At 36.8% G+C, this 20,189-nt stretch overlaps 4 protein-coding genes and 1 long non-coding RNA gene across 5 annotated transcripts; all 5 read left to right on the top strand.

Moving 5' to 3' along the window:
• Window positions 1-388: 388 nt before the first annotated feature.
• LOC148068211 (uncharacterized) lies at window positions 389-2,996 on the top strand. The gene is made up of 4 exons (XM_087803994.1): window positions 389-492; window positions 1,843-1,894; window positions 2,013-2,790; window positions 2,866-2,996. The coding sequence occupies exons 3-4, from the start codon at window positions 2,019-2,021 to the stop codon at window positions 2,952-2,954; spliced, it is 861 nt and encodes a 286-aa protein (XP_087660120.1). The 5' UTR covers window positions 389-492; window positions 1,843-1,894; window positions 2,013-2,018; the 3' UTR covers window positions 2,955-2,996.
• A 3,426-nt stretch (window positions 2,997-6,422) lies between these two features.
• LOC148068210 (uncharacterized) lies at window positions 6,423-8,147 on the top strand. Its single transcript, XR_015713182.1, has 4 exons — window positions 6,423-6,574; window positions 7,683-7,731; window positions 7,790-7,973; window positions 8,032-8,147. It is a non-coding gene; the product is annotated as an uncharacterized LOC148068210 (long non-coding RNA).
• A 3,190-nt stretch (window positions 8,148-11,337) lies between these two features.
• On the top strand, window positions 11,338-13,383 carry LOC148068209 (uncharacterized). The gene is made up of 3 exons (XM_087804059.1): window positions 11,338-11,424; window positions 12,744-13,042; window positions 13,100-13,383. The coding sequence occupies exons 2-3, from the start codon at window positions 12,790-12,792 to the stop codon at window positions 13,165-13,167; spliced, it is 321 nt and encodes a 106-aa protein (XP_087660185.1). The 5' UTR covers window positions 11,338-11,424; window positions 12,744-12,789; the 3' UTR covers window positions 13,168-13,383.
• Window positions 13,384-14,379: 996 nt separating this feature from the next.
• On the top strand, window positions 14,380-17,569 carry LOC148068208 (uncharacterized). Its single transcript, XM_087804227.1, has 4 exons — window positions 14,380-14,440; window positions 16,279-16,330; window positions 16,449-17,359; window positions 17,436-17,569. Exons 2-4 carry the CDS (start codon window positions 16,312-16,314, stop codon window positions 17,466-17,468), a joined length of 963 nt encoding a protein of 320 aa, XP_087660353.1. The 5' UTR covers window positions 14,380-14,440; window positions 16,279-16,311; the 3' UTR covers window positions 17,469-17,569.
• Window positions 17,570-18,177: 608 nt separating this feature from the next.
• On the top strand, window positions 18,178-19,292 carry LOC148068207 (uncharacterized). The gene is made up of 2 exons (XM_087804695.1): window positions 18,178-18,328; window positions 18,807-19,292. The coding sequence occupies exon 2, from the start codon at window positions 18,948-18,950 to the stop codon at window positions 19,275-19,277; it is 330 nt and encodes a 109-aa protein (XP_087660821.1). The 5' UTR covers window positions 18,178-18,328; window positions 18,807-18,947; the 3' UTR covers window positions 19,278-19,292.
• Window positions 19,293-20,189: the final 897 nt, after the last annotated feature.

The following is a 20,189-nucleotide window of genomic DNA, read 5'->3' as shown; positions in this document are numbered from 1 at the left end:
ATACATAAATAAATACTTGGATGAATACATGGATAGATAGATAGATAGATAGATAGATAGATAGGTATATTTAGAGTTATAGTCCAATAGCAGGAGGAATGAATATTCTCTGAGTCTATTAGTGTTGCATCATGGGAGGAGCATTCATGCTCTATGTTTAGTTTTGTAGCACCGTGAGAAACTATGATCTATACGCTGATGATACTCTGTTCTTCTGATGATATGTCCAAACTGCTGTCTAGTTCATGTTGCACCTCCACACCTTCTTCAGGTGTGGAGGTGCATTGTCTTGGTGACGGGAGGTGTGAGAGGAAGAAAAGGAACATTTATGGGAGGGACAGAAACGAAGGAGACAAGAAAACTGGTTCATCCTGTTGTTTTTTTTTGGCACCATTTATTTTATTTGACACCACCCTCCTGAACAAGGGCGTCTCTACACACCAGTGAACACAGACACACAACAGCCTAGCGTTCGAGCACGATTCTGCTGAGGTAAGATGGAAGAACTGAATATTTATTTGAAAATACTGCTTGATACGATGTATTGATTTGTAAATATACACGTGTGATGGTTTAATGAAAGAAGTTGAAGAGAAGGAAATGTTAGGGGAAAGAAATGTAAAAATATTGTTTTTTTTATATAAAGTTTAAATATTGAATATGAAATTAAATATATGATTTTAGAAGTTCTATCTTTAAATGTTTATAATGTGAATAAATCACAAAAGAAAAAAAATATATACATAATTGTATTTATGAAGTCAATTAAATAAATATAGTATTTGTTTCAATCTCATATTGTCACTACATCAGTAACTATGGAGTTTTCAACTGTAATTGAACATTTTATTCACGTTTAAACATTTTCTTTTTAAATACATACAAATGTAAAACAATCAACACACATAAGAAAAACACTGGAGTCTCAGAAAATCAGGGAGAAGCCCAAAAAAACGGTCTTGAGATGTTTCTTGAAGGAGTCAGTAGATCATCAAACTCAGAGGAAGATCGTTCCAAAGCTTAGGAGCAACAGCCTTGAAGGATTTCTCTCCTCTGGTCCTGAACCGTTTTCAGGAACCATTAGCAGATTCTGATCCACAGACCTTGGAGCCCGAGCTGGGGTGTAAGTCTGGATCAGATCACTGATGGAAGGTCTGACCATGAATAGATCTGAAAGTAAGAACCAACATTTTAAAATGGATCCTGAAAGAAACTGGCAGCCAATGAAGAGTTTTAAGAATCGGAGAAATGTGAGTTCTTCTACTAGAGTGGCTATGAATTCTCACTACAGAGTTTTGTATTTACTGCAGGCGAGACAGATCCTTCTTGTTTAGACTGTTATAAACTGTTACAATTGTACAGATGGGAAGACACAAACGCTTGGATTATTATGTGTTTTCATTTCCTGAGTTCAGAGATTTTTTCTCAGTAGAAGGAAACAGTTTCTGGACAGTTTTTGTCAGTGTTGTACTGAGAAATGTATTTTTCAAATACAACACCCAGGTTTCTCAGGCTCAGTTTGACAGACTTGCCTAAGTCAGCCAAATTATTGACTCACAATCCTCAATAGTATGTTTAAATGCATTGGGAAAAACACCAGTGGAAAGGGAGAGGTTTTCCATTTTGGTAACCCAGGGGAAAACTTTAACAAACAACCTATACAGAAGGACGTCGGACGAGCAAGAGGAGGGTTTCATCTTGCTCACTAGTGCCGAAATATCACCCAGAGTCACAGTGTTAAATGAGGACCACAGGCTGGAGACAGGCTCAGCGACAGCAGTCAGCCTCATTTTTCCAGGAAATTTTATTTCATACACTAATATGGAATTTTCTCTCTCGCAGGTGATATCGGAACCTGTTCCTCTGTGACCGAAGATGTTCAAACACCTCGATAGTGAGTTATCCTGCTGCCCTTTGAGAGATGGATAGATTGACTTTATTAATCCCTCTGGAGATCTCCTTCGGGAAACTGACCTCCTGATCTTTACTGTGAGAACACGCTTGTGTTTCAGACGAGGATGGAGGAAATGGCTGGGGACATCAAGATCCTGACAAAGACGGACATGGAGAAGAGGGACACGATCGTGAAAAAGACAGACATGGAGACAGGGGACACGATCGGGACAAAGACAGATATGGAGACAAGACACGCGATTGTGACGAAGACGGACATGGAGACAAGAGACACGATCGTGACGAAGAAGGACATGGAGACAAGAGACGCGATCATGAAGAAGACAGACATAGAGACGAGAGACGCGATCGTGACGAAGACAGGCATAGAGACGAGAGACGCGATCGTGACGAAGACAGACATAGAGACGAGAGACGCGATCGTGACGAAGACAGACATAGAGACGAGAGACGCGATCGTGACGAAGACAGACATAGAGACGAGAGACGCGATTGTGACGAAGACAGACATGGACGCAAGGGACATGACAGTGATGACGATAAACATGGACGCAAGGGACGTGACAGTGATGACGATAAACATGGACGCAAGGGACGTGACAGTGATGACGATAAACATGGACGCAAGGGACGTGACAGTGATGACGATAAACATGGACGCAAGGGACGTGACAGTGATGACGATAAACATGGACGCAAGGGACGTGACAGTGATGACGATAAACATGGACGCAAGGGACGTGACAGTGATGACGATAAACATGGACGCAAGGGACGTGACAGTGATGACGATAAACATGGACGCAAGGGACATGGAAGCAGGGGACATGGCAAAGGCCGAGGAAGAGGGAGATGGAAGTAAAAGAGGCGTGGAGTGTGAGTCACTGCACAGATCTCATGTTGTATGATTAGATTTTTTGGATCTGATCCGTTGTTGGTTTTTGCTTGCAGTCTTCCAGCAGCTGCAGCAGCGAGGACGATTGAAAGAAAACCACAAGAGGAAGTTATTGTTGTTGCTTGTGATGAATTTAACGAGCTGATTCAAACGACAAAAGTCATGAAATAAAAATGTTTTTCTCTCATTGTCTTAACCTTTTATTCATTAATCAATACATGTGAATAGTACAGTATATACTTTATAGATTATAATTCCTTGTATCAATAGTTAATTGGATTAACGCATTTAAAAGAACAAAAGATCACAAATCGATACATTAAACTATAACTTTTTTTTATAAAACTTTGGCCACTTAATTACACTTAAAAAAAATGTATTGTAGATTTTTATTCTCTGCTCATCAATTTAACTGAGCTCTTCAATTCTTCTTTATTCTTTCAAATATTAAACTGATTTTTATGTAATAAAAGTTGTCATGTTGAACCTGAAAAGACGGGTTATGGGTTAACCCTAACCATAAGCACAACTTAGGGCCGAGCATCTGGAAAAGGTCCATGAGAATCTATAGGAGTTAGTGTCATGTTGGATTTACAAGAGAGGAAAGAGGATTTTGTATTGAAGTTCAATGGTGACTCAAGTGTTGCAAAACTTCCTCCATCTCTGGGTTCGTTATGTGTTAACCCTTCTGAGGTGAGTCTCTCTTTGTCCACTCAACGGGAATTATGAATGAATTTCAATTTAACTTATAAAACAAGTAACCATTTCTACATTCCAAAGAAACTAATACATTTCGAATAAAAACATAAGAAAACCCAGGAGTAGGCAGAAGTACAAATATAGTTACTATTCTAGTAATTATTGCCAGATATTGCTACACATATCCATATAAATAAATAATAATATAAATATTTATACAGTATATACACCTATATCAATACATATATACACCACATAAATATATATACAGTATATATATATATATATATATATATATAAAAACTGTATATATATATATATGAATATAAAAACAAACAAAATTAGACTTTGAATTTGACTTAAAATAATATAATGTAACACAACATAAACATTCTAAATAAAGATTGACAAGGACTTTGACCAACAATTGGATAACAGATCTTTTTCAGAGAACTTTGCACAAACCCAAGGCCATCTGCAATTCAACCTTAACCATTGGGTCCTTCACCTGTGACCACCAAATCTGGGGGCCTGAGCAGTCTATGACGGACACGCGTTGAACCTGGTCCTGGACGGTCAGAATCTGTGACCCTCGGAGACAGATGTCCGTGAGATGTCTCATCTACTGTACCTTGAGAAGAATAAACAGATGGACTGTGGTTCAAGAATTAGTCTGATGATCTTTTTGAATAAAGACCCACTTGAGATGTCCTTATGTATGAACATGCGTAGATGTGTATGTGTACATGTATGTGGATGGATCTACGTGATACAAAGTGTTTGATTTGACTAAAGAAAGAAATCAAAGGATTGGATGAAGTCTTCTAAACCTGCAATAAAACCTCAATTGATATGATTACTAGCTACCTACATATGTTTATACTAATCATATAATGAAGTAAGTAAGTAAGTAAGTAATTTAGACTTTTCTAGACCAGAGTCACAAAGCGCTTGAACATAAAATACAGAAATACCTAATAAATTAAATACTTAAAAGGTCAAGACCAACAAAGGAGTCTCAGAAAACCAAGAAAAAGCCTGCGCGAATAAAAATGTCTTGAGATGTTTCTTGAAGGAGTAAGTACGTGTCTAGGTGTATTTTAATGTCCTCGGTTTGTTGGAAAAGAATCAAGACACAACTTATAGATTGAATGATCCCAGAATAATTAGGGTGGTTGGGAAATGACACGTGAAGTTTTTTCGAACAACTGCAATGGAGTGATGGATGAAGGAGAGAGAAGGACATGGAGCTTGAATAGCAGCCAATCAACTGTGAACTATTCTTTTGTGACCACTGTTTGTGGATAAATACTCGGTGTAAACCACCGTAATGTGGTGTGCTTGTGACAACGTCAAGATTCACGGGTGAGCTTCAAGCCATCTGAAGCTTCCATCACATGCTTGACGACCACCAGCCGGCTGCACTTCAACTCCTGGAAGATCCACCTGCGAGCCGTACTTCCCTTCCAATTAATCCAATTAAAGCAAGTGTTCGAGTTCGAGTTCCACATCCTGTTCCGGTCCTGCCCTACAACTTTGAGTGAGGCCCGTCCCCCCTGCCTCACGCCCTCTCAAGACGCCGAGAAGATCCATGCATCAGAGATTTGTGATCCCTAGAACCGAGTAAAGATACGTTTCATGGCAGGTGACACCAACTCGGTCAAGGAAGATCTCTGCCAGACTGTGAAAGGAGAACCAGGACCGGACCCGAAGTCAGCGGTTTTCCGCCTCCAGGCCATGTTCACTGTGATCCCTCGTCAAAAGACCTTCTCCCCATGGTCCCTGTCTTTTCCCCTCATCGAAAGACGATGTGTCTGGATTCTTACCCTTAATTTCAGTTACAGAACGTGCAATAGAAACTAATTTTTGTCATTTCTTCATCAGCACTATCTTTTTAATAAATCTATAAAACTTTACGTCGTTGTACGTGTATCCATTTTGGTGTGCAACTGTCAATTTAAGAGCCTCTTACTCAGTAAAGAACATATAACCATGACAAACAAGTAGTGACTCCAGTTAATGAGATTGATTCAAACTAGTGTTTCATAGTTATTAATTAATAAGGCCAATCAATTAATTATTATCCACATAAATGTAAAAGTTACCTTTGTACTATAAGTCAAAGGTGGTGCTCCAACTTCAGGTATTCTTACCTAGAGGCAATTTTAAAGTTAAAATCGACCAACACTTCTATGTTTTGAAAGTAAACCTTTTTTTAAGAGGGCTATAATCACTACAATCTCTTTGTTAGAGCGTACAGCAACCCAGACGATAGACTCAGACCAAGAACTATTTGCAATAAAAGAACCAAAACTACAAATAACAGAAACCTAGTATAAATAACATGGATCAAAGAAAAATAACACAAAGATTAACATAGAATAGAATAGAATCATCTTTCCACTCCACTCCTGCCCCAAACTCAGAATTAAGAAGTTTAATAGCACGAGGAATGAATGAGTCCCTGAGTCTATTAGTGTTGTATCTGGGGAGGAGCATTCGTGCACGATGTTTAGTTTTGTAGCGCCGTGAGAAGATGATGATGAACACAAAGGTGTGGAGTTGCATGGAACTCGTGACAGGAGGTGTGAGAGGAAGCAAAGGAACATTTATAGGAGGGACAGAGAAATGAACGAGACAATAAAACTGGTTCATCCTGTGTTATTTTCCATTTCTTTTATTTGTCTTCTTTTATTTTCTGCAACCAGAGAAACCAGTTAAACCCTCAATGCGTCTCGGCCTCACCTCCCTCGAGTTGAGCTGAGGACACGTCAATATGTATTTGTTTTGTGTTTTGTTTTTTTAAATAAACCGCAGATTACACAGTGACAAGAAGGATTAATTATATCCAAAGATGAAAAAATAACAATTAAAAACTAGGAACAGTTTCACTACCACTAGGAAACTCCCTAAAAAAACAAGTTATATATCAGATTTAGTTTGTACTAATTATAACTCATGACAACGATGACAACGCCCTCCTGGTTTAGTGAGTCTGTACATATATTGAGCCTCCGGTGAACACGGACATACAAGAGCTTCACCTGCAAGAACACATTTGTGACGGTAAGTCTGAATAATCACCTTTTTATTATTTAAAAATATTATTTGATTTTGTGTGTCGAAGTTTAGCATCAGGAGTTATGTGAGATGATTTAATGAAAGAGTTGATGGAAAAAAAACTAAATAAACTGACAGAAAACATGAAAATATTAATTTGGAAAATAAGTTTATATAATAATATTTATACTTGTTGTTTTACACACCACAAATATAAATGCAGATTAAATAAAGGGTGACAAAATACATTATAAGAATACTGGAAAAGAAATATAATGTTTCCAAATGAATGAAGGAAAACGACAGTGTAAATGAAGTATGAAATAAAAGACAATATTTTAAAAGTCAACAGTGTTTCTATACTATGTTTATGAATCATTATAATTGTATTTTAAAGGAAAAACAATATAGTAATAATGTTTATTAATGATTAAAAGTACATTTGTGAAGAAAAAAATCCCAAATGATAAAATGCTATTTGTTTATTAAAAAGTCAATTGATGTAAGTTTATTAATAAATGTCTGTTTTAATTTATTTGTTTTCGTTCTCGTCTCGACCATTTCATCAGTTTCAGTTAAAATGATGTGATTTGAATCACAATGTTTGTTTTTTTTGCTTCACTCGTGAACAATCCTAGAGTTTGAACTACGATCAAACATTTTCAGCTTCACTCAAATTCAACTAGAATCAAACCATTTTAGACAGAAATCAAACATTTTCAACTGAAATCAAAGTATTTTCAACTGAATCAAACTATTTTCAACTATAATCAAACAATTTTCCACTTTAATTAAAAAACTTCTAACTATAATTTAACAATTTTCAACTATAATCAAACAATTTTCAACTTTAATCAAACAATTTTATACTGAAATCAAACAATTCTCAACTATAATCAAACAATTTACAACAATAATCAAACAATTTACAGGTGTAGTCAAAACAATTTGAAAGATACAAAACCTTAAGGAGATATTTTTCTATTTTTTTTACCTCCAACGTGGAATTAAAAACAATAAAATCCAGATAAAATATTGAATTGATGAATAAATGAAAATAAATATCGATGTTTAGTCTGATTTTAAACACTAATATATCGTTTTTGAATTGCAGGTAATATCGTAAACTGTTAATCGCTGATCCAAGATGCCGAAACCCAATGGTGAGTTCACCTGCTGCCCTTTGACCTCTTGATCTTTATGAACCTGCCTGTGTTTCAGATGAGTCTAAGGACAAGGATTGTAAGGGGAGAGGGGGACCTCCTTGTGATGAGGAGGGAGGTGGACGTGGTTGTGGTCAGGGGAAAAAGGATGAGGGCGAGAGACCTGGATGCGGGGAGAACCAGGGCAAGGGACCAGTCGAAAACAAAGGGAAAGGTTGTGGAAAAGAAAAATAATCTCAGAGGTGAGTCACTTGCACGGATCTCTTGTTGTTTTCTGGATCTGATTTGTTTTGTGTCCAGTTTTCCAGCAGCTCCTGCAGCAGCGAGGAGGACCACGAGACAAGAGAAAGTCTCTAAGATTAATATAACATGTTGATTCAAACAATAAAGTAATACAAATAAAAAGTTAAGTCTCACTGGAGGGTTTTCTTGTTTGTTTTTTGCTATTCTCACAAACTGTATTCATTTTTTATTAGATTTAGATTGAACAATGTTTTTTTGATCAAACATTTAACATCTTTTTGTTTTAAATTGAACCAATGATTTTATTTATCTTTTTTTTTTTTAAACTTCACATTGTTTGCAAATGTGTTTTACGAATCGGTAATCAATATAACTATAATTAAAAATTCTTTAAAAGTCTTTTCTCTCAACTTTTTCTATTTTATACTTAATTAGATTATTTTCTATTTGTATTGATTATTTTATCTTTTCTAATCCATTGAAAAAAAATGAACAAAACAAAAATGCTTTTATGTTATATTTTTTTCTTTACCGTAAAGGATTGAGTTGTTTTTTTTATCTGGCAGTTGTTTGTCTTGCATGAGAAATGTTGCGGAGGTGGTGCAAAACAAATTTTTAAACAAAATTATAAGAATTATTAGAATTACAATTTCCTGAAACAGATTTTTTTCAGAGTTTGTGCATTTCTTTTGCACTTCTGGGCCACCGTAGTTGTGCCTTCAGCTGCATCTTAAGCGTATTACCGTATCTAGACCTTGATGAGGGTCCAGTTCAATAGTGATGCTTCGACGATGCTTCGCGATACAGTGTCGAGATATTTCTGAGGTCACTAGGTGGCGCTCGGAGTTTTAATTTCACAATTCAGAGCCAACAACAATAAAGCGGAGAGCGCCATCAAGTGTTTAATGAGGAAAGTGTATCGTGATATTTTGAAGACGAAGGTGTGGAGATGCATCGACCTCATGGCAGGAAGAAAAGGAACATTTATAGGAGGGACAGAGAAATGAAGGAGACAAGAAAACTGGTTCATCCTGTTTATATTTTGGCACCATTTCTTTTATTTGTCTTCGGTTTCTTCTGCTGTCGAATTAATCCTTTTTTTTTTACAACCAGAGAAACCAGTTAAACCCTCAACGCAGGAAGGATTCATTATATCCAAACATGAAAAAATATGAATTAAGAACTAGGAACAGTTTCCCTACCACTAAGAAAACCCCTAAAAAAAACTGTTTATATCTCAGATTTAATTCGTACTAATTATAACTGAAGTGAACTCAATTCTCTTTCCTGTCTAATGAGTTCTGCACATTCGTTTGATCCAAGGAAGAGTAACATTTTAGAATTAAAACAGTCAATTTATTAACAGTAAAGAAGGATTACAAAAGTAGGCCTTACAAGACCTTAAATACAACAGTTAACAAAGAAATGCAAATTATTCAGAAATACCATAGGTTCCGAGCTCGGTCCAGTATCTGTCAGACATCCTGGTTCACCCACCAGATCCTTCCAGAGAGTGGCAGCTAATCTTTAGGTCGTCCTTTCTTTTAAAGACCTCAAGACACTCCCAAAATAAGTAAGTAAATCTGACTTCATTATGAACAACAGATGTTGTTTGACCTAATGACTGATCTAAACAAAGAATCTCCAGACTTCCTTCACACCTGTTATCTCAAACCAGGTCTGTAGACCATAAATTCTGTGTCTTGACATTTTAAGAGTCGTAAACAAACAAGGACAGCATTTCCACATGGCTCCATCCTTCTTTTACCAATACATGTCTTTCACAGTCAGCACTTTTAACACAATGTTGCGCCAAGGTCCATACAAGTTAAGGAATAGATGCCCAGAGCCCCTGAACCCTGAACCTTAGAACCCCGAACCTTTTGAACCCTGCTGCCTGGCAGACAAAATACAAGAAGATGTTTAAGATCTGAATAAGAGATAACAATTGAGTGCACAAGAAAGAGAACAGAAAGAGGAGATACTTGTTGTTTTACACACCACAAATATAAATGCAGATTAAATAAAGGGTGACAAAATACATTTTAAGAATACTGGAAAAGAAAAATAATGTTTCCAAATGAATGAAGGAAAACGACAATAAAAATACAGTATAAAATAAAAGACAATATTTTAAAAGTCAATGGTGTTTCTATACTATGTTTATAAATAAATATAATTGTATTTTAAAGGCAAAACAATATTATACTCGACCATTTCATCAGTTTCAGTTAAAATGATATGATTTGAAACACAACGTTTGTTTTGTTTGCATCACTCGTGAACAATCCTACAGTTTGAACTACGATCAAACATTTTCCGCTACTTTCAACTTCAACTTTAATCAAACAATTTTATACTGAAATCAAACATTTTCAACTATAATCAAACAATTTACAACAATAATCAAACAATTTACAGGTGTAGTCAATACAATTTGAAAGATACAAAACCTTAAGGAGATATTTTTCTATTCTTTTACCTCCAACGTGGGATTAAAAACAATAAAATATTGAATTGATGAAAATAAATATCGATGTTTAGTCTCATTTTAAACACTAATATATATTTTTTGAATTGCAGGTAATATCGGTAACTGTTGCTCGCTGATCCAAGATGTCCAACCCCAATGATGAGTTCACCTGCTGCCCTTTGACCTCTTGATCTTTATGAACCTGCCTGTGTTTCAGATGAGTCTAAGGACAAGGATCGTGAGGGGAAGGGGGGACCTCCTTGTGATGAGGAGGGAGGTGGACGTGGTTTTGGCCTGGGGAACCAGGAAGATGGCGACAGACCTGGATGCTGATAATCTCAGATGTGAGTCACTGCACGGATCTCTTGTTGTTTTCTGGATCTGATTTGTTTTGTGTCCAGTTTTCCAGCAGGTCCTGCAGCAAAGAGGAGGACGGATAGACTCATAGCACAAGAACAAAGTGCAATAAAAGAACAACAAAAAAAAGTGGCAGTAATCTAAGATAAAAGATCAAAGAAAAATAAAACAAATATTAACATAGCATAACATCATCCTTTCACTCCGCTCCCACCCCCCGAACTCAGATATATACAAACGAATAGCACGAGGAACGAATGAGTCCCTGAGTCTATTACTGTTGCATCATGGGAGGAGCATTCGTAAGAAGATGACAATGTTTTCTTCTGCTGTTATATGTGAACTCTGCTGTCCAGGTCATGTTGTCACTGCAGATTACACAGTGACACGAAGGATTAATTATATCCAAACATGAAAAAATATGAATTAAGAACTAAGAACAGTTTCACTACCACTAGGAAACTCCCTAAAAAAACAGGTTATACCTCAGATTTAGTTTGTACTAGTTATAAATAATGACGATGACAACGCCCTCCTGGTTTAGTGAGTCTGTACATATATTGAGCCTCCGGTGAACACGGACATACAAGAGCTTCACCTGCAAGAACACATTTGTGACGGTAAGTCTGAATAATCACCTTTTTATTATTTAAAAATATTATTTGATTTTGTGTGTCGAAGTTTAGCATAAGGAGTTATGTGAGATGATTTAATGAAAGAGTTGATGGAAAAATAACTAAATAAACTGACAGAAAACATGAAAATATTAATTTGGAAAATAAGTTTAGATAATAATATTTATACTTGTTGTTTTACACACCACAAATATAAATGCAGATTAAATAAAGGGTGACAAAATACATTGTAAGAATACTGGAAAAGAAAAATAATGTTTAGAAATGAATGAAGTAAGTAAGTAAGTAAGTAAGTAATATTTATTTATATAGCGCTTTTCAAAACAATCAAAACAATACTCAAAAAAGTACATACTTTAAAGATCAAGATAAAAATAAAGTATGAAATAAATGACAATATTTTAAAAGTCAACAGTGTTTCTATTTATAAATCAATATAATTGTATTTTAAAGGCAAAACAATATATAAATAATGTTTATTAATGATTATGTTATATAATGTTATATAATGTTTTATTCTCGTCTCGACCATTTCATCAGTTTCAGTTAAAATGATGTGATTTGAATCACAATGTTTGTTTTGTTTGCATCACTCGTGAACAATCCTAGAGTTTGAACTACGATCAAACATTTTCAGCTACTGTCAATTTAACAGTTTTACACTTTTAGGTATAATCAAACAATTTTGAACTATAATCAAACAATTTTGAACTATAATCAAACAATTTTGAACTATAATCAAACAATTTTCTTCTATAATAAAACAGTTTTTTAAATATAATCAAAAAAAATTCAACCGTAATCAAAACATTTTCAACTATAATCAAACAATTTTCAACTTTAATCAAACAATTTCAACTAAAATCAAACAACTTTCTTCTATAATAAAACTGTATTTTAAATATAATCGAAAAAATTAAACCGTAATCAAACCATTTTCAACTAGAATCAAACAATTTTCAACTTTAATTAAACATCTTTCAACTATAACCAAACATTATAACCTGTCATCAAACAATTTTCAACTACAACAAAAAACTTTCTTCTATAATAAAACTTTTTTAAAATTATAATTAAAACATTTTCAACGGAAATCAAACAATTTCTAACTGAAATCAAACAATTTTCAAATAAACCAAAGAATTTTAACTATAATCAAATGATTTTCAACTACAACCAAAGGATTTCCACTATAATCAAACGATTTTCAACTATAATCAAATGATTTATAACTACAACCAAAGATTTTCAACTATAATCAAACAATTCATTTTAAACACTAATATATATTATTTGAGTTGCAGGTGTTATCGGTAACTGTTACTCGCTGATCCAAGATGTCCAACCCCAATGCTGATGAGGGAGAATGTGGACAAGGCTGTGGCGATGAGAAGCGAGGAGGCGAGGGGAGACAGGACGAGGGCAGAGGAGGAGGCGAGGGGAGACAGGACGAGGGCAGAGGAGGAGGCCAGGGGAGACAGGACGAGGGCAGAGGAGGAGGCCAGGGGAGACAGGACAAGGGCAGACGAGGAGGCGGTGATGACAGCGATGAGGAGCAGCGCGGCCAAGGAGGCGGGAGAGGTCGTGGAAGAAGCAAATAATGGTGAGTCACTGCACTGATCTCTTGTTGTTTTCTGGATCTGATTTGTTTTGTGTCCAGTTTTCCAGCAGCTCCTGCAGCAGCGAGGAGGACCACGAGACAAGAGAAAGTCCCTAAGATTAGTTTAACATGTTGATTCAAACAATAAAGTAATACAAATAAAACTTTAAACCTCACTGGAAGGTTTTTTTGTTTGTTTTTATTCTCACACACTTTATTTTGAAAAATATTTTTTGGTCATTTAACATCTTCTTTTTTTTTTACTTGAATTAATGTTTTTATTGATATTTTTTGCAAATTGACATAGTTTGCAAATATATTTTATCAATTGGTAATCAATATAACTAAAAACTCAAATTCTGATATATTTTAATAATAAAGCTTTTTAGTCTTTTCTCTCAACTTTTTCTTTTTTCTTTTCACATTATTTTATTTTATTTTTTATTGATTATTTTATCCTATTGCAGAGGTGTTTTTAAACTAAATTATAAGAATTATTAGCATTAAGAATTCCTGAAACAAATGTCTTTCAGAGATTTTACATTTGTTTTGTACTTCTGGGCCACCGTAGTTGTGCCTATTACTATATCTAGACCTTGATGAGGGTCCAGTTCAATAGTGATGCTTCGACGATGCTTCATGATACAGTGTCCAGATTTTTCTGAGTTCAGAAGGTGTTATTTTACCGGTTGTTTCATGAAACCTCAACCACTCGTCTCCTCTAATACTCAGCTCGTAGGTAATGCTGCCTCTAGTGCTGGTCTGATGAAGCTTCATGAAGCAGTGTCATTATTTTCAGAGTCCACTAGATGGCGTCTCTGCATTATTTTACTTTGTTTTGAACAACTGTTCTAATGAAACATCACATTTTTAAACTGATGGCGCCACCTACTGACCTCTGAACAACATGACACTGTTTCATGAAGCTTCATCGGACCATCAGTAGCTGCCACTGTAAGATGTATGTCGAGATAATTCTTATGTAAAATTTTGATACATAAAACTCAATCAAAATTCCTTTTTTTTATGAGAATCTTGTTCAATCTGAGGAGTTTACACTCTGGAGAAGATTCCTACAACTTTATACTAACTTTTTCCAAGGACACTCGTGCATTTTTGTATGTGGACGTATAGTTTGGTAGCACCGTGAGAAACAAAGATCTTTATATGCTGATGATACTCTTTCATGTTGTCACTGACACGCCTGAAGAATTAGGTCGAATTAGGTCGTGACAGGAGGTTTGAGAGGTAGAAAAGGAACATTTACGTTGTTAAATATTTCTGCTAAAGGCTATAATTAGTGATGACACTCGTGACACCACCCTCCTGATCAAGGGCGTCTCTACACAACAGTGAACACAGACACACAACAGCCTTGCGTGCGAGCACGATTCTGCTCAGGTAAGTCGGAAGAACCGAATATGTATTTGAAAATACTGCTTCATACGATGTATTGATTCTTTAAATATACACGTAAGTAAGTAAGTAAGAAAGTAATTTTTATTTGTATAGCGCTTTTCCAGACCAGGGTCACAAAGCGCTTAAACAATCCAAACAATATTCAATAAAGTATATACTTTAAAGATCAAGATAAAACTGATAACACAACAGGAGTTCCAGAAAATCAAGGAAAAGCCTGAACAAATAAAAACGTCTTAAGATGTTTCTTAAAGTGTGATGGTTTAAATGAAAGAAGTTGAAGAGAAGGAAATGTTAATATGAGAAAGAAACGTAAACATGTTTTTTTAAACAAAGTTTAAATATGGAATATGAAATAAAAGCTATGATTTTAAATGTTCTACTATCTTTAAATAATGTGAATAAATCACATATCATATATACATCTTATATATGATGTACACACACATACATCATATATAATTGTATTTATAAAGTCATTTAAATAAATATAGTATTTGTTTCAATCTCATCTTGTCTTGTCTCATCAGAGTTTTCAACTGTAATTAAACATTTCACTCACTTTTCAACAGTTTTAACCTTTGTATTATACACAATATTTGTTTTATTTACATGAAACACGTACAATTTTTGTCGGTTTTCAACTACGCCAAAACGTTTTTATTCTGGGGTGTAAGGCTGGATCACTGATGTAAGGAGGAGCCTGACAATGAATAACTCTGAAAGTAAGAACCAGTTCTTCTACTAGAGCGGCTCAGAATTCTCGCTGCAGAGTTTTGTATTAACCGCAGGCGAGACGGTTCCTTTTTGTTTAGACAACAAAATAAACTGTTACAATAGTCCAAACGAGAAGACACAAACGCATCGATTATAAGATCCCGATCCCAAGTTTAGAGATTTTTCTCTGTTTTCACTCACTGTTTGATTTCTAGCAAACAATTGATTAAGCTGCTCAGCTTCTGGGGCTCAGTTGGATCAAATGAGCAGTAGAGCTGGATGTCATCAGCAAAAATGTGTAAAGAAACCACGAAGAAATCTCTGAATGATTTTACCCAGGGGAATCAAGTAGAGTAAAAAATAATAAAGCACCCAAAACAGAACCTTGAGGGACTCCACACAACAGATCTGCTGAATCAGACCTTATTTGATTGGCAGATACAATGAAACAGCTACCAGAAAGTTATGAACGACTGTTAAACAGACCCTGACAGTCCCACTTCATCCCTCAGTCTTCTCAGCAGGATCTGGCGATCGACTGTGTCAAAGGCTGATGACAGATCCCAGAGAACCAGAACAGTGTATTGACCTGAATCAGCCGACATCATGATGTCATTTTCAGTAAGGCTGTCTCCGTAGAGTGAGGTTTGCAGGAGCAAGACTGAAACTTCTCATGGATGTCACTCTGATCCAGGAATAATGACAGACACCACCTTTTCTAAAACCTTGGACAAGAATGGAAGCTTAGAAATAGGCCTAAAATTGCTGATGTCAGTCGGGTCCAAGCCTGGTTTTTCGAGTAAGGGCTCCACAATGGCATTTTTAAATGCATTGAGAAAAATACCAGTGGAAAGGGATAGGTTTACCCTTTTGGTAACCCAGGGGCCAATTACATCAAACACTTAGAAACAAAGAACCTACACAGAAGGATGTCGGACGAGCAAGAGGAGGGTTTCATCTTGCTCACTAGTGCCGAAATATCAGCAGGAGTCACAGTGTTAAATGAGGACCACATGCTGGAGACGGGCTCAGTGACAGCAGTCAGCCTCATTTTTCCAGGGCATTTTATTTCATACACTAATATGGAATTTTCACTCTCGCAGGTGATATCGGAACCTGTTCCTCTGTGACCGAAGATGTTCAAACACCTTAAAGGTGAGTTATCCTGCTGCCCTTTGACAGATGGATAGATTGACTTTATTAATCCCTCTGGAGATCTCCTTCGGGAAATTGACCTCCTGATCTTTACTGTAAGAACACGCTTGTGTTTCAGACGATGATGGAGGAAATGGAGGCTGGGGACATCACGATCGTGACGAAGACAGACATGGAGACAAGAGACGCGATCGTGATGAAGACAGACATGGAGACAAGAGACACGATCGTGACGAAGACGGACATGGAGACAAGAGACACGATCGTGACGAAGACAGACATAGAGACGAGAAACGCGATCGTGACGAAGACAGACATGGAGACAAGAGACACGATCGTGACGAAGACAGACATGGAGACAAGAGACACGATCGTGACGAAGACAGACATAGAGACGAGAAACGCGATCGTGACGAAGACAGACATGGAGACAAGAGACACGATCGTGACGAAGACAGACATGGAGACAAGAGACATGACAGTGATGATGATAAACATGGACGCAGGAGACATGACAGTGATGACGATAAAGGTGGACGCAGGATACATGACAGTGATGACGATAAACATGGACGCAGGAGACATGACAGTGATGACGATAAAGGTGGACGCAGAAGACATGACAGTGATGACGATAAAGGTGGACGCAGAAGACATGACAGCGATGATGATAAATGTGGACGCAGGAGACATGACAGTGATGACGATGAACATGGACGCAGGAGACATGACAGTGATGACGATAAAGGTGGACGCAGGAGACATGACAGCGATGATGATAAATGTGGACGCAGGAGACATGACAGTGATGATGATAAACATGGACGCAGGAGACATGACAGTGATGACGATAAACATGGACGCAGGAGACATGACAGTGATGATGATAAACATGGATGCAAGGGACATGGACGCAAGGGACATGACGATAAACCTGGGGGAAGAGGCCGAGGAAGAGGGAAACGAATGAGAAAGAGGCGTGGACACAAGCACAAGAACTGTCACAAGGGCCCGAAAGACTGTCACGGGGTGAGTCACTGCACAGATCTGATGTTGTTTGATTGGATTTTTTGGATCTGATCCGTTGTTGTTTTTTTGCGTGCAGTCTTCCAGCAGCTGCAGCAGCGAGGACGATTGAAAGAAAACCACAAGAAGAAGTTTTTCTTGGCGCTTGTGATGTATTTAACAAGCTGATTTAAACAACAAAAGTCATGAAATAAAAATCTTTATCACACTGGGGGAGGTTTTTGTTGTTTTTTCTCTCATTGTTTTAGCCACTATTCATTAATTAATTCACGTGAATAAAACATTATATATTTTATGTATAATAAAGTGTTTATATCAATAGTAAATTGGATTAAGGCATTTAAATAAACAAAAGATCACAAATCGAACCAGAAACTATAACTTTTCTTTACTTTCGCCACTTAAACTTGAAAAATGTATTGTAGATTTTTATTCTCTGCTCATCCATCTAAAAAACAAACAAATTAATTGTGTTTGATAATTATTCTTTATTCTTTCAAATATTAAACTGATTTTATGTAATAAAAGTTGTCATGTTGAGCCTGAAAAGAAGGGTTATGGGTTAATCCTAACCATAACCATAAGCCTAACCACAACCATAACCCTTAGCCAAAGCACAACTAAGGACTGAACATCTGGATCATCTGAAGATCCATGAGAATCTATATGAGTTAGGGATCATGTGGGGTTTTGCAAGATAGGAAAGAGGATTGTAGATGAAGTCCGGTGGTGACTCAAGCAGGAGAACGAGTGTTGCAAAACTTCCTCCCTCTCTGGGTTTGTTATGTGTCCAGCGTGGGAGAGTTTGCCTATAAATCCTGACGATCCGTCCACTGAGTACATCTGGATCTTCGGCTGCTTGGTTTGTTTGACGACTTTGACCCTCTAGTCTTGACTCGTTTCACCGTCTCTGTCAAAATCTGACGCCTGGACGATCCTTAAAACTCTGGAAGATGAGCTGCAACAACAAAGGTACTGTCAACTGTCTCGTCATTGTTTCTTTTTATGTTTGTTTTTTTTTAACTTTTGCCTCAGTTTTATTTGATTTTATTATTGACTTTCTCATTCCTGTATCTTCCCATTTCCCATCTAACTTTTCATACAAATTGAAAATGTTTTTTCCCATTTATGATTATTATTATTATTATTATTATTATTATTATTATTATTATTATTATTATTATTATTATTATTATTATTTAATATTTTTGTTCTATGCATTCTCCTCAATTCGATTTTTTTCTGAGCCATACGTTTTTACTATAATGTTTTCAAATTTACATTTAAATATCTGGTTCTTTTTATAATATATATATTTTATGTTTCTATTTTTTTCTATTTTGATTTTCGATGATTACTATATTCTTTTAAATGTTTCATTCTTAGTTACATTTTTTATATTTATTCTACTACTCCATTATAATGAATTTAACATTTTTCTACTCTTCAGGATCCAGGCCTTGGTGGCAAAAACCTTCTGGGAAGCCGAAATGTCCTCCTGCGCCTTGTCCACCTCCAACATGTCCTCCTCCTGTCTGCGGTCCTGTGGCTCCCCCTTGTGGAGACAACGGGGGGAAGCCTGCAGGTTGCCATGGAAACAGCCACCATGCCAATCATGAACATCATGATCATCATGGACATGATGGTCATGGACACGGTCATGATCATGGACATGGACACGGTCATGGACATGATCATGGATACGGTCATGGACATGGACACGGTCATGATCATGGACATGGACACGGTCATGATCATGATCATGGACACGGTCATGGACATGGTCATGGTCATGGTCATGGTCATGGTCATGGTCATGGTCATGGTCATGGACGTGGACATGGACATGATCAAGGACATGGACATGGACATAGTCCTCCTCATGATCATGGACATCATTATCAAAGTAATTGCTGAGTAATCATTCACTCATAGTGAGATTAAAAGACAAGTAAGAGCAAGGTTACTGGAAAAATAAAGGAAAGCGAGAAAAGATATGTTTGACCCTTAATTACCTGTTTGTCTCTTTTTCTTTCTTTGGTACTAAAAAAATGTTTTCAAGGTCATGGGAATAAAAAAACAAACATAAGTGTAGATTTGCCTCTAGCTAACAATAGTGCTGTCAACAAAAATATTGTAAACAATCATACCACAAAGATAAATTATTTCATGGTCTTTTGCCTAAAGTTGCTAGATAAAGTCACTACATTTTGATCAGACATCTAGTTTTTAAATAGGTGTGGTAAGAATCAATCTCCCGTAACGTGCCGGTGCTTCGCTAAGAAGAGGGTGAGTCAGGACTACGGTTCTAGGTAAGCGAGGTCACTGGTTGGTTTAGGGAGGAGGGATTTGGCTTAGCTGCTGGAGAAAAGAGGCAGGATATGAAGTGACATCGGTACTAAAAGCGGCAGTTGGTGTAGACTAACAGCTTAGTGCACGAAACATGGGTTACTGTACTACTTTCCTGGTGGCAGTGTTTTAAATGGTCCATGAACTTAGGTGTTGAGGTCAGCCCACAACCCACAGACCAATGTCCTGCCCTCTACAACTTGCTTACAAATCTTGCGTGAAGATGTTCCACTTGTCCTGGTGGTTTCAAGGTCAGCCAAGGCAGATGCATCTGTTGCCACAACAAAAGGATGAAGTGTTTGTCAGCCACACTGGCCAATTCCAAACCCTCAGTAGCCAAGACTGCAGATTGGCACCCAACACCTTTCGTCCGATGGAGACAATGCCCACCATAGAAGAGGCATAAGTGGCGTATCACATTCCACGGTTGTGCAGCGTGCAAGTGTCTGAGATGTGGAGGTCTTGCGGCAGAAGCAGACAACCA

Source organism: Callionymus lyra, chromosome 12 (assembly GCF_982586985.1).
Source record: "Callionymus lyra chromosome 12, fCalLyr1.hap1.1, whole genome shotgun sequence".
NCBI classification, from domain to species: domain Eukaryota; kingdom Metazoa; phylum Chordata; class Actinopteri; order Syngnathiformes; family Callionymidae; genus Callionymus; species Callionymus lyra.
This window is presented reverse-complemented; position numbering and strand designations above follow the sequence as displayed.